Source organism: Clupea harengus, chromosome 7, assembly GCF_900700415.2.
Source record: "Clupea harengus chromosome 7, Ch_v2.0.2, whole genome shotgun sequence".
Taxonomy (NCBI): domain Eukaryota; kingdom Metazoa; phylum Chordata; class Actinopteri; order Clupeiformes; family Clupeidae; genus Clupea; species Clupea harengus.
This window is the reverse complement of record NC_045158.1, coordinates 19,856,509-19,871,090: the sequence shown is the minus strand read 5'-3', so window position 1 is coordinate 19,871,090 and position 14,582 is coordinate 19,856,509. Positions and strand designations below refer to the sequence as shown.

General features: G+C 42.4%; 1 protein-coding gene across 1 annotated transcript in view; it reads right to left on the bottom strand.

The window, feature by feature from the left end:
• Positions 1 to 719: 719 nt before the first annotated feature.
• Positions 720 to 14,582, bottom strand: part of LOC105899091 (GDNF family receptor alpha-2-like) — a 48,685-nt gene continuing 34,822 nt past the window's right edge. Inside the window, exons 3-7 of the mRNA XM_031570776.2 lie at positions 12,531 to 12,646; positions 12,155 to 12,295; positions 9,497 to 9,672; positions 3,432 to 3,470; positions 720 to 3,035 (exon numbers count right to left, since the gene is read on the bottom strand). Of these exons, the coding sequence (XP_031426636.1) occupies positions 2,916 to 3,035; positions 3,432 to 3,470; positions 9,497 to 9,672; positions 12,155 to 12,295; positions 12,531 to 12,646 (592 nt within the window). The 3' untranslated portion in view covers positions 720 to 2,915. The remainder of the gene's footprint in view (positions 3,036 to 3,431; positions 3,471 to 9,496; positions 9,673 to 12,154; positions 12,296 to 12,530; positions 12,647 to 14,582) is intronic.

Below are 14,582 nucleotides of genomic sequence, written 5' to 3'. Positions count from 1 at the left end.
TTTTGGCAACAACAGCAAGAGGTCACATCAAACCATCAAATCAAATAACTGAAAGATAGCAGTTATGATGCCTCTACCACACAGCAGTAGGATGATAATTACTTGGGGATTCATATACCTCAAAATGAGCTAAACAAGACTGTTGTTTGTAGCACCTAAAGTGTATTTGATAACTGTTTCACCTTACAAATATCCATAAATCTGAAGGTCAGCATAAGTCAAATGTTTTTGTTTACCTTTGAATGCTTTTGTTTAACCATTCATTTATATCAACCTCTTTCATGGGTAAGAAAGGTGTTTTGTGAAGGTTCTTATTTTTTCACTCATCTTTACGTACAACACTAGGTTGATGTCGACAGGATTTTTTCTGTCAGTTGAGTTTCCATGTATGTATATGCATCTATCAATAGCAGTCTTTCCTTGTTTTCAACATATTGGAGGTGTAGTGCATGGTAAGGCTGATGGTTAAAACTTAGTAAAACAGATCTTCTCCCTGAAATTCCCAGCCTATGCGGGAGGTCAATAGGTTTGGAAATCCTGAAACACTTGTGAACACTCTTACTCTTCAAGATGATTTTGGAGATTTGTTCTTCTGCTGTTCCAAATACAAGTGAACAAACAGCCACCGAACCGTGGCTTGGTAATCAGTGGCTTAGTAATGTGAATCTCACATAGTTGAAATGGCTAAGAATAAATACATTCCAAAAAAGAAAATAAAACTGTGTGGAACGATGATATATTTATGTATTCTGCTTCATCATGTCATCAATAAATTTACAATGAACCGTACAATCACGCAGTGGTTTCAGATTCATCTTCCTTCTCACTTCCCCTGAACCACCCACAGTATAGTACATTCTTTTTTCTTTTATTCCAAAAAATCTGTCGATGAGCATGTCAGTAATTGGTATTTATTGAAGTGCGTTTCGCTTGGCTTTTATGGGGTCAGTAGCCTATGCAAGTTGAGCAAGCCAGAGACACAAACAGTAAACAGTGCTCCCACACCATTCACAAAAAAACTCTCCCTCACCTCGATGTCACCCTGCCGTGCCCACCACTTGACTTGAGTTCAGTGTTGGAATGTTAATACGAGAGTTATATCTAGTGCATTTACTGATGCTGTTAGTGAAGCAGATACACTATTCTTGAAACATTTAAAACATTTTGAAACAACAAAGTTTTTTTTTTTAAGTCTTTCTTTAAGTTGATCATCCATCTTATTTATATGGCTCTCCCCCATTTTTTGACTGTAGGAACTGGATCTTCACACTGGAGATTCTTGGGTAGGGTTATAATAAGGCCACATGAGAAATTGCACACTATATTACACACTAACAATTAGGTTTCCACAGAATGGTGTTCTTTTTCTATCGTCTTGGTGTATAGACTTTTTTTTTTTTAAACATGGTGGGTGAGAATATTCAAAATGGCTGCCCAAGTCTCATTTTCATATAAACTTTGTGTTTCCTTTTATATCAAGATTTGTTCCCAAAGCTCCTGACCTAAAATCAATATCTTTTCCACCTTAACATGTTCCTTAAAGAAAGTATATAATATTAACATTTGTACAAGAAGGAAAGAAAGTTTCTATAGTCACAGAAAAGAAAAGAAAAATTATACATCCATGGGTGGCTGTATGAATCCTTCACCCATTTTTTCTAACAATGACAGCTTAACAAGTGAGGTTCAGTTTTTTACATGGTTTCCCTTTGATCATTATAGATTTTCAATTATGTTTTTCCTTCTTTTTCCTTTAAATAATCTGTTGACACAATACAGCAATAAAATGGAGCATCTAGGCCCCTCATAAAGTCCCCTCTTTGACAAGTTCAAAAAAATACATTTGCTTTTCAAAAAGACCAACACAAAAACAATGATTATCCACTTGTGGCTCTGGAATAACAATAAATTAAGAAAAAAGTAAAAAAAACTTAGAGAAGCTTGATGAACACGGGGAAAGCCTTGGTGTTGATCCAGGGGGAAAATCCAATTGTGACTCAGGCGGGAGTGATGGTAAAATAAAGATTCCGAAAGTCAACTGATTGTAAAAAAAAAGAAGGGTATAGAGAAATGAAGAGGTTGTTGATGAGAAGCTGAGACTTGGAGGTGTACCTGTTCCGGCAGTTTGGGAAGCAGAATACTGTATTGGAGGAGTCCGCTAGTGAGACACCATAAGTCTGTCAGTAAGAGGTCTGCTAGGCAGCAGAGGCATGATGCTCTCTCTTTCTCTCTCTCTCTCTCTCTCTCTCTCTCTTTCTCAGAGTCGATAAAACCCAAGGCCTCCTTCCACTTTGGAATCTATGAGATGGCATGGACAACAACCATTCTTTGCTTATCTTCTCCTTCCTTCATTCACACAGTCATTCATTCATGCATTCATTCATTCAATCCTTCACTCAGTTCTCAGTTTTGCTTGCTCTCGCTCTCCCAACATCTCACTCTCTCCTTCTCTTTCTTGTTCATACTCTTTTTGTGTCACTTTCACTCCTCTTTCAAATCACTCACATTGTTCTCTCTCCTCCCCCACTCACTCTTTCTCTCTCTCTCTCTCTCTCTCGTTCTTTCAGCGATGGTGGCAGGGCAGCAGCAAGTCTTCGATATGTAACACAAGGGCTTTCTCACAGACTGTCAGTCTGTCAGTCTGTCTGCCTCTCTCCATCCATCATCTTGGTCATTGAAAGAAAGAGAGGAAGGAAGGGAGGAAGCTGAGGCAGCACACAGGAGATAAAGAGTTTGTTTGGTGTCTGAAGGTCCCTCTTGGGAGGGTGAGATGTGGGAGGTTGGGTGGGAGTAGGTTTGGAGTTGGAGGTGGGGGTGGGCGGGGGGGTGCTTCATTCTGCCATATCCTCTCGCTGCTGCCTGGCCCATACAAAACATTCCCTGGTCCTTGTTTACGTGTTTGTTTGTTTGTTTGTTTACAGAGTGAGGATTCCCAGCAGAGGGGTGAGGCAGGTGATCCACAGCCAGGCATGGGCTCTGAGGCCTACAGAGCGGTTCTCTGGGTCCTTGGGCTCCATCCGGGGTCTTGGTGGCTCCTGTTGCAGAAAGAATAAGGTGTTTAACCCTAGGATAGCAGTCACAACATACAAAAACAATAGAATCAATGTCTCATTGAATGATCGGAATTGACAATGAATGAATAGAATGCTGACTTGAGGCTACAGAATATTTCGTCTGCTCCATGCCACCTGAGCACACCTGGGGTGAAACTCAGGTGGATGTTTGTCTATGGCAGCAATGTAGGCTCAGCAGAAGCTTGAATAAAGCCTGATAGGCACAGCTGTGGTTAAGCTTTGGAAAGCTTCTTGTGGTGGTCTTGTCAAATTCACACATGCCATCAGATTCCTCAGGCAGACTGGATGTCCCAGAAATATGTGGAAACCCTACTGAAACACATAAACATGCAAACACGTAAACACATTTAGTCTCACCTCGCTTCCACAGGCTGGATTGCATTTTTCTCCATATTCCTGTGGATGACAAAACAGAAACGATGTTTTCAGCCATAATGTTGTGAACAGATGTGTGTGTGACACATCATCCTAAAAAAAATGTCCATCCCTCTCTGTGTCGACCATCTGATGTTTCATTTGAATACACAGGCATGATGCATTCATGAGCCAGATGTAGACTCTACACTGATTAAATGGCTAATTTAGAACTGTTTACATTGTTTAAACTTTTATATGTGATATATAGTATTAAAATAAGCAAATAAAGTATTTACACAAAATGTGACATTCTGATTCTTTACATACACATACATATAATGCATCGGTTATTGTCAATAAATAATATGTTGCTGTGCATAACATTACACACTAATTGTTAATGCTGATGTTAATGGTTTGTTCATGTTAACCAGTTCAAGGGAAGCAAAAATAAGATAGATAAATCCCCCATGACTTCAACAACCTAATTCATTAGCTAATATAAAAGGGGTGTTCACTTACGTCACAGAATGTTTAAGTGCAGAGATTTAAGAGTCACTATGAGACTATGAAAAGGGACATTACTGAGATGTAAAGACAAAATGATGGATAGTCCTGGCATAATGACCTTGAGAGCAGTGGTTATGAGGTCATTCTGGCTTATAAGACCAAAGATTTCAATCATGTCATTTCGGTGTGTCATTTAGTGCTCATGTGGTTAGCAATGAGTCAGGAAAGGAGACTGCACACAGAAGACCACGCCACCGTCAGACCTCCAATTTTGATAAATTGCGTTTCCCTGCTTGATGTGATCAAAACGATGACATAAACCTCTCACTCTCATAGTCTAGCCTTACTGGAATCCATCATTGTGACTTACTAAAACCGACAGGGGAGGCACGAGGCAGGCTAGAAAAACCTTTCGATATTTACGCCTTTTCTGCCTGTTCATTGGATTATTCAAACACAGTACAACGCTAATTCTTCCAGAAGGTTCTTTTGTTATTGCCCATGCCTCCCTCGGAAGCGGTTTGATGAATTACTCAAATTTGCCTGTTCATAAGCAGTTGGTTGGGTGATAAAAGAGGTATGAATTAATTTCATGACTTCTCTCCTCCCAGCCCCTCCCCACCCACCACCCCCGTTTTTCTCCCTTTTTCGAACCAGGACTCCCACCGTCTTTCTCCATAAGTCAAACAAAATTAGGCACAGCCTCCTCTGTTTTTCTATTCATTATAGCGTTATTCAGTCCAAAATGGCTCCATCCATCAAACACTGTGTCAACGAATCCTGGACTATACGCTTCTTCTCCTCTTTGTCTTTTAAAAATACCAATATATACATTAGTGCATCAACAGTTACTCAGTGTAAGGTGCTGTTTCATACAGTATGTAACCCTCTGTGCTGTCCAGCAAACAAATCCCTGCAGGAACTATAGCCACATGATTAAATGAGCTGCAGATAAAGCTGTAAAATGGTAATATAACTCCCGAGCCAGCAGGGTGGAGGTGTGCACAGTCCTCAGCCTCGGTTACGGCAAGGGTCCCCAGAAGTCCTCTAATGGCTAATGACTCGAGTTTCAGAAATCGGCAAGGGCCGTTATCTAATCAGACAAGGTAACCGAGGGCTAAGAGCTGCCAGGGAAATGGCTCCGCCCCGCTCTCTTTTGTGTCCTACTCTCGTGAACTACATGCACTGACCCCGGCCTTAAGGTCTCTTTTGTGTCCTACTCTCATGAACTACATGCAGTGACCCCGGCCTTAAGGTCTCTGCATAGGCTGTGTGTGATCGCGCAGAGGAACCATCCTGACCTGTTGGCTTTGCGTCTAATTAAAACATGTACACTTGTAGCAGCAATGATGAACGGGAATTGAAACATGGTGCGCATGGATGGATGGATGAATGAAACATGCCCACAACAGTCGTCAAAAGCAGAGCAATAAATATGTTTTGACTGGATGAAATCACAGGGAACTGCACACATCCCAAATGATGTTCTTGTTTGTGTGTGTGTGTGTGTGTGTGTGTGTGTGTGGTGTGTGGTGTGTGTGTCTGTGTCTGTGTTCTTTCTAAAAAATAACTCAGCAATGATTTGCTTTTCGTCCTTTATGGTACAAAGCCTTGTGTGGAACTTTATGGTTCTAATTTATGTTTATGTTTTAATAAGTTATAATTGAGGCATACCGCAAGAAATCTTGAAAACAAAAGATTTACGCAGCATGCTCACACATCTATTTTTCAGTAGACCTACTGATTGTGTGTAGTTTGTGATCACGGGCAGCTTTTTTGGTTTAAATTCTTAATTTTTTTGCTCTTACAGGCTGGCTTTGATGAATGTGGTTTACTGAGTAGCGCTGAGGTGAGTGGGTGCCTGCAGAACGCCACTGAAATCCAATTCATTAAGGCAGGCAGCCATGTGTGGAGACAGCCTGTTGACATGCGTCCAGATCACTGTCCAGACAGAGCCTGGACTGTTATCACTCAGAGGGACTCACACACATAAACATGAAAGACAAACATACACCCGTGCGCGCACACACACAATCACACACACACACCCGTGCGCACACACACACACACGTACACACACACACACACAAGTACACACACACTCACACACACACACACACACACACATGCAAAAACATTTACACACACACACACACACACATACACGCACACACACACACACAAACACAAAGCTACCCAAAAATGAGACGATCAAAGCGATATGCCAATGCTGTACACAACACACACACAGCCGGCCTCTATAGACACAAACACTATACACACAAACACACACACACACACACTTGTTCGATATCTCTCTCTCCTGAATATGCACCACTATCAATCAATCAATCAATCAATCAATTCAATCTTATATAGCGCTTCTCTATATACCCGAAGTCGCTTTACAGAGTCCAGTAGTCATTCATACAGGTGGTGGTAAGCTACCTCAGTAGCCACAGCTGCCCTGGGGCAGACTGACAGAAGCGTGGCTGCCAATCAGCGCCAACAGCCCCTCCGACCACCACCAATATTCATTCATATTCAATGCATGTCTTTATGATGACCACTGAGCCACCGTGCCACACACACACACACACACACACACACACACACACACACACACACACACACACACACACACACACACACACTCACACACACACACACACACATTCAATCTCACATCACTATTGAATGTATTTAATATATTTCCCCTCCAGCTTGGCCACAGATAAATATTCCAAAACTGATACTACTAAAATGTCTTCAACCGAATCAAACAGCCATCTTGAGGATTTTTTGTTAAGACGACAGAACCAAGCACTCACACACTGACCTACTTATCTCAGCCATCCTCTCCTAACTCAATTACAGTGCATTTCTCTTATTTAAAAAAGATTAAATCATGTCAAGACATGCCTCTCCCACTTACATTAGAGTCTTGCAGATGGGCCAAGCTAGAATAAATTAATTCCAACATATAAAGACGAAATCAGATAATGTCAGTAATTGTTGAACTGGAGAGAGGCTACGCTAATGCAAACTACTAGCTCTTAGCTCACCCTCATCGTGCTCGCATTTGAGGCTTCAAGAAAATTCTGGTAAAACACTGGCTTCAAAAATGCCATGATAATTTGTAATGCATTTCTGGAGCCCTCTGTGAGAGTCAAAAGATAATTTGGGTATTTGCATATTCATGCACTTTGCTTGGATATAGTTATATTTTGTGTATATACTTTTTAGTGCATCCGTTGGATAGCTTAAGTGAATGGCACTCTGATATTCTTTTGAATGAAGAGTGCGTTACAAATAAAATGCATTATTATTATTATTATTATTATTATTATTATTATTATTAATAAATCACTTTAAGATTTGTGGATTATCTCTACCCTTTTTAAAGGGGCTTGATATGGAAAAATATGGGCAACAAAGTGTCTGAATGTCACCCACACCATTGGCATTTGTCCTGTCCGTCCTTTTCCACCTTCCAAGTCTTAATAGTCTTTTTTCAGACTCTGTTTCAGCATTTATGCCACGCTTTACACCATCTGATTGAACAGACCTGACCTTCAAAGGCGCGTGAACACCATATGTTATTCCTTATGTTACAGTTCTAAGAAAAAAACATCGACCTTAAAAGTACGTTTGCAGAAGAATTTCAGTAAAGCCTGGAACAGGCATGTAAAAGCAGGTACCTTACTCATATCATTGAGTAAAGATTTTGTATTATCGCCATATTATTACTATTGTAGTCTGTTCAACTATTTCAGTAGATATCCATAGCTACCAATACAGCAAACGGTGGATGCCTAAGGGAATAGTCAATCAGACAGTTCTTCAGTAAGTTAATCAGAAATAATTGACCTCCGAAGGCCTTTAACTACCAATCAGAATCGAGTGTTCCTCAGTTATGTAATAATAGTCAATAGTATAAGCTTCTACAGTTACCCTGGTTTTGTTCAGATGTTACCTACATGTGCAGTGTAATAGGCAGTGTGTGTGAGTGTGTGTGTGTGTGTATGTGTGTGTGTGTGTGTGTGTGTGTGTGTGTGTGTGTGTGTGTGTGTGTGTGTGTGTGTGTTGGGGGGTTGTACCATACATACGCCTGGATTTTTCCCTCCTCAATGTTCAAATCTCAGTTGACTTGGTCAGAGTCTTTATATGCTTTAAAGATTATGATATCACTGTTGACCACATGTCTGTTTCCTCAGGGGGAGTTTCCTTTCAAAGAAAACAACGGCAAGGAAGGGATCTCCCTGAGTAAGCTATATCCCTTTACCTCAAAACCTTCCTTTGAATCTGAACAAAGTCGACCTAGATAGAAGAACCTCCTGCATGTGTTACTCAAGCCAAAGACAAGACACCCGCTGTCCATTTTTTATTTCTTCCTCCCTTTCCATCTCTCTGAGGCAAGAAGAGATACGTTAAGGCTCTGCTCTCAATAAATCTCTGATGCAAGTTTGACAAGTTTTAATTGCCAGGCATTGTCAGAGGAAAATGCGAAGGCTCGGCCATGTTCCCCCAAGGCACATGCTAATTATAAACTCCCTGCTTGAGTAATCATATGTCCTGGGTTCTCTAATTACCATTTTTACAATAAATTGAGCATTGCACTGAGGAGGCTGGGACGTGCACAGCATAGCACACACACACACACACACACACAAAGGCATGTGCATACACACACAAACAGCAAGGAGGAGAGGTACACATGCACACACACAGACACACGCACACGCACACACACACACACACACAGCCTTGAATCAATATTGACATGCAGTTTGGAGGATCCTTTGGGAGAGCAGGGGAACACACACTCATCTCGGCTCCCGACCAGCGCGTCATTCTCGGGAAGCCTTGCTCACTTGCTCGTTGTTTGGTTAATTAGCAGCCCATCAGCGTCTCAGGAGAGTTGTTCACAAGGCAGGGAAATGACACGGTATAAAGGATGACCATTCAATAAGCCGTGGAACCAGAGCGCAAGACAGGAAGGCGTTCAGGTACACGCCGTCACCCAATTTATTTTCCTCTCTGTTAGCAGCTTGGCCATGTCTCTGTCTCTGCCTCTGCTGTGCTCGGCTAGATTTGCATTTTTCCACGCCTGGCATTTTTTCACCCTCCAGTGTTTAATTTAATTTTTTCTTTTACCATCCTTTTCACTCCATTTTACACACACACACAGACACAGACACACACACTGCGTGGCACACTTAAAGTGCTTTCAAACTTTCATGACTACATGCATGTTGGTCGCTTGATAATTTGTCGCGTCTTCGACATGAAACGTGTCAGAAGTCATAAAACACACTTTTAAAAATGGTGTTGTGGATTAGAGCACTACATGAGTCCACATTTTCGTCCAAACCCAACACAAACACAAAGTAGTTATGAAAGAAAGTAAGCAAGAATGAAGATTTAAAATGCTTTTCAATGGTGATCTGTATGCATTCGACTGGGCTATCTGACCACTGGTATGCCGCGTTGAATTAAAATCAGCTTAAGAATTCTCCTCCATAAATAAATGCCATTCATATGAATCAACTCACCAGGTCATTGCAGGTTGGAAAAGCACAGGGATCATCGTCTGGCTTCCTCTCTTTTGCGGACTGTGTTGTCTTGGTAACGCCCACGCTCACCTCCTGGTCCGGCTTCAAGGTCGTGGGTGGTACGGTGGCAGGCTTGGGCCGGTCGGTACCATAACCAAATGCCTGGATGGCATTTCCTGAAAAGATGGCATAAAAGGGAAAGATGTTGTTAGACAGGTTTCTATTTGCTCTTACTGAATAGGGCCGAGTAAGCCATGTTTTGACAGAAAAAAAATAACAAAAATACCCATACTCTTACTTAATGCCCCGCCTTTATTTCATTGTGACATTCCAAGCCACAAGCTTCAGAGGAGCCGATAAAGAGGCATAATGAAATGCACATTCTGGCTTTAGTCTGACTGATTTGATCTGTTGCCCTGCACCTTTTAGCCTCTGGATGTACACACACCGATATGTACTCAAGCCAGGGTCTGCCCGTTCTTGGCCTTGTCCAAGTCAGGAATGGTTGCAGCCCTTATCTGGTGTACATCTGGTGCATCAATCTGGTTAGCCTTGATCTTGATCGGTCCTCACTGTCAGAGCTCACTTGACCCATCAATTCCCGTTATGAAGCTACAGACTGATCACACAATGCCATCATAGCTTGCAAATTGCATCTAAAACCGCGTGCACAAAGTCGCAGATTATTATGTGGCTCACGATGCACCACAAGACCACCAGTATCATATGTTCACTCACAATGGGCTGGTTGAGAGTCTTAGATGAGTGTTGACTCTTGAAGATGAGTTTTAATCCAGTTCAATACTTTGTTCAAAGACGTTATTAAAGTTGCGAGGATGTCCTTGAGAGAGATTCTGTCTAGTCCTCAGTGGTGGCAGCCACACTGAAAAGGGATCATTATGCAAATGTGGCATTGTTGCCGAAGCTGATTGGTGCCCCAGCCTTTCAGAAAGGGAGACACTTGATGGGTTTAATCCCTCATTCGAATATATTAAGCACTGACCTCAACAAACTTCATGACATTAAAAAGTTCAGACTTCAAGCTCTGCCTCAACCACAATGTTCTTGGCGAGGAACTAGCATCCGGACAAGAGGAAACAGGGAAAGACTTAAAGAAAGGTCGGGACTTAAAGGACGGAAGAGTTGGGGGGACTTAGAGTCAACCATGAAGAGACCCTTTCCATGAAGAGACTTAACGTAGAATGGATTATACACTATATACATGCATAATATATTACCACTTTTTAAGATGATACTATTGCATTAATATTCCCTTCATTGTAACTGGTGCCTATTAAACAAGCTTGTGATATAAGACAGTGTCACATCATTACAGGCAGGAGTGACACCATGTTACTCTGCCAATTGTGCTGTGTGGAATGTACATCTTTTCAGATGTATTTTGACTCATTAGTAGTTCTGTAACACTTAGCTTTTTATCTTATATATCAAACACTGCACCTAACATGAAAAAAAAGACAAATCTTGGTCATCTATATTTCCTCAGCAATGTACCAATGCTTTTGACTGAAAAACTGAACAAACAATGACAAACTGAAGCTGTGCAATTTTGGATTCCATTGTACCACTGACAGGCCCCATAAGAAGCCCAATCAGAAGGCCAGGGATGTTGCCTTGGTTTGTATGACTTGGGAGGTTTCAGAGGAAAGCTGATATTTTAAAAACTAAAATAAACACCCCTTAGAAAAAAACCTCTCTCCTTCTTTCTATCACAATTCTCTCTCTCTCGCTCTCTTCTCTTGTTCTCTCTCAAACACACACACACACACAAACAAATAGCCTCAAAGAGAACGTGTAACAGTTTGTATTCTACAGCATCCTTCCTTTTACTCAGTTCTCAAATGACAAATGTCTCATGACAGCGGCATCTACAGGATAACGTGGTTTCCCATACGCCCTGCCTGTTTCTGCACACTCAGCCAAAAGAAACAAAATGAATTATAATGCCAAAAAACACCGCCGCAATCTATTGAGATGGTCTACCGGCGTCATAGACAAAGAAACATATTCCAATAAAGTTGGCCTTATGTTCTTTAAACGACTCAGTAAGCTGGGTTAGAGAGAGACAGAGAGCCTGAGAGAGAGAGAGAGAGGAATAGAAAGGGAGGGATGGAAGCAAAGGAACCGGATTGAACTGGAGGAAAATGCTGAGATCTGGAGAGTGTCTCACTCTGACCGATCTTTCAAAACAGCCTGTGAAGAATTGCACTGGTTTATGTCTTCGGTCTACACATGATGGAGACCCCTTTGTTGCATGAAGCACAGGCACAAAAATCTGCAGAAGAAAAGCCAGGGCACAAGCACATGTCCTCGAGGTTTGCTGCAGTAATTCAGGCGAGTGACTAGAGTGCCTCAAAGCTGCACAGCCGTGATTTTATCACCTTGTGGAGAAGAGATCCATAGAGACGACTGACAGAACGAGTGCTTCAGAACTTCACATGTCTATCTCTATTCCGGTCTCCCTCACTCTATCTTTCTGTCTTGTTTTTGTCTCTTTTTTTATCTTTCCCCTTTGTTGTCTGTTTTGTTTTATCTGGTCACCTTACCTCTTTATACTATTCTCTCAGACTTATCAAAATGGGCAGGCAATCTCTTTCCTTTTGTTTGAGGCTTTGTGTCCCCCTGTATTTCACTTACGGAGGCAGGTGTTCTCTCTGAAGTCCTGCAGGAACCTCTCGCACTCTTCTTCCTGGTTCCCACTGCCACGACACGAGCACCAGGGCGAGATGGTAAAGTTAGTGGGAGTGGAGTCCATGTAGTTGGGGGTCATGTCAGTTCCTGCGTACAAAGAAACACACAGACAGAGAGAGGAACAGTAAACAAACAAACCAGGACATGTTTTGACACATCTCAAACTGTCTATCACATGGTCAATCTATCTAATCTATCTGCAACAAATGCATCTGCTTGCATTTGTTGCACTATTCTGATACAGGTGCCATGTAATCCGATTGTCTGATTACATGTTGTTATGATTGGCATGTGTGTGGAAACCCTGCATCTCTCCACTCACCAATGAGGCCGACATATGCGGCAAGGCAGGCCTGGTAGTCTTCATTAGGACAGCTGTTGGACAACTGTTGGACCGGTGTCATTTGACAGTTTTTGTGGAAGTCTGCCAGTCTGGACCTTCACACAAACATAAATCAAAGGATTGTGAGTACATCATAAACATTCTTCTTATTACACATTTTCCCAACTGGATCAACCGATCGTTGTATCTGAAGCATAATGTGAAAGAAATATTAGTCTGAAGCATTATGCATATGTCAATATCTCCTGTGTTGCCTGAGGCCCAGTACAGAACACGTCTATGTAAAAGTGTCACAGTCTTTGGCTTTGGATTTTTTTAGTTGACAGAACGGAGAATTCTGTTTCAGAAATTTCATGTTTATCTTGTCACGAGTGTCTCAAATGTCAAATTCCTGCCTGTCTGGAACAAAAATGCTGTGTCACACGTGTGTCTGTTTGTTTGTTTGTTTGTTGGTGTGTGTGTGTGTGTGTGTAAAAAATCGTGTTTGGGAGATCAGACTGTGTGTGTGTGTGGGTCGGCGTGTTTATGCCCGCGGAGTCCAGTGGCTAATCCAGTTGGGGCAGAGTTGAGCGAGTGTGTGCACAGAGGCAACCCTGTCTTCACGGATCACTGCTACCTCCGAAGATGGACTGAATCACCATCTCTGTTTCCCCCCCCCCCCCCCTTTTTTACCTAGGGTTTTACCTCTTCTGTCTTGCACCCCCACCTCCTCCCCTCTCTCTCTCTTTCCTTGTCCCCCCCTCTCTCTCTTTCCACTTGGTTACACTTTTCGTCTTCATAAAAAAGCTGCATATGTTTCTGCCTTTACTGCCTTCTCCTTCTACTTTCACCTCTCCCTCTTCCTCTTCTCTCTCTCTCTATTACTTATGTATGGTCCAATGCCCTGACCTCCCCATGTCTGCAGTTCAAAGGGAATTTCTGGAGGCGTTTGCCCACTGAGAGACTTCCCTCCGTGGGCAGCCTGACCAGTGAGAGGGTCTAAAGCCTCGGCCTTTACGTCACAGCTCAGAAGCAGGTGTTTTTCTCTCCCTCTCTTTCTCGTTCTATCTCTCTCTCTTCCTGCTGTTTGTTGCTTCTTCCTGTGGCAATTTAGGGAGATGCTCCCAGCCCTCTAATCATTGCACAGCAACAACAAGCGACTCACACATCCTCCATTCCCGCCCGCACGTCTCTGTCCTCTTTTCCCCCCCATCCCTGTTTTATGGCGTGATCGTCCGTCTCTCTCCCGCCGATGCCCCTCGTCCCCCTCGGCCATGTGAATGTGTCTGCGGCAGTTGGGCCTCACTTCACATGCGCTTTCTAAAATCCTGGGATGAGTCCTCCTGTCACTCTTTCTTACTGCTATCTTCCTTTTGTTTTGTTTGTAGTTGTTTGATTTTTTATGTATTTTTTTTTCTCAATTCACCAGGCACATTTCTCCGTGCCAAGACATCTGCTTCCGAACAGCACACAAAACTCCCCGTCTACACACAACAAGCGCTCTTCCAACCTCCCACACGTGAAGAACACACCTCAGCAATCAATATCATGTGCAAACACTCTCCCACCCTTTCTCTCTCTCTCTCTCTCATGCACACATACTCCCTGGTGTGTATTGTACAAGCATGGAAATACTTTTTAATTCTAAACTTCTGCACTATGTGCCAGCCCGTCATAAGCGGCAGTGTCCACGCCATAGCTCATTTCTGGCATCTACAATACACATAGTTTCATTGCAGACTCTCCAACTCTTTACATTGCCCCCCCCCCCCACACACACACACACACTCTCTCTGTCTTTCTCTTTCTTGCTTTCTGTTTGTCTTCTCATTTTTTTATTCTGAGTGGCAAATGACAGGCTGTCAGAACTGCTATCTCTGTCCTGCACTGTTCTCCCGTGACTAATGGATGTGTCCTGCAGTCGCAACTCTCTCTGAGCGAAGGCACTTTATGTGTGGACAGTGCTCTTTCTACCTATTCTTTTCTCTCTCTATCTCTCTCTCTCTCTCTCTCTCTCACTCACTCTTTTATTCCCTTTCTCTCAGAGATAAA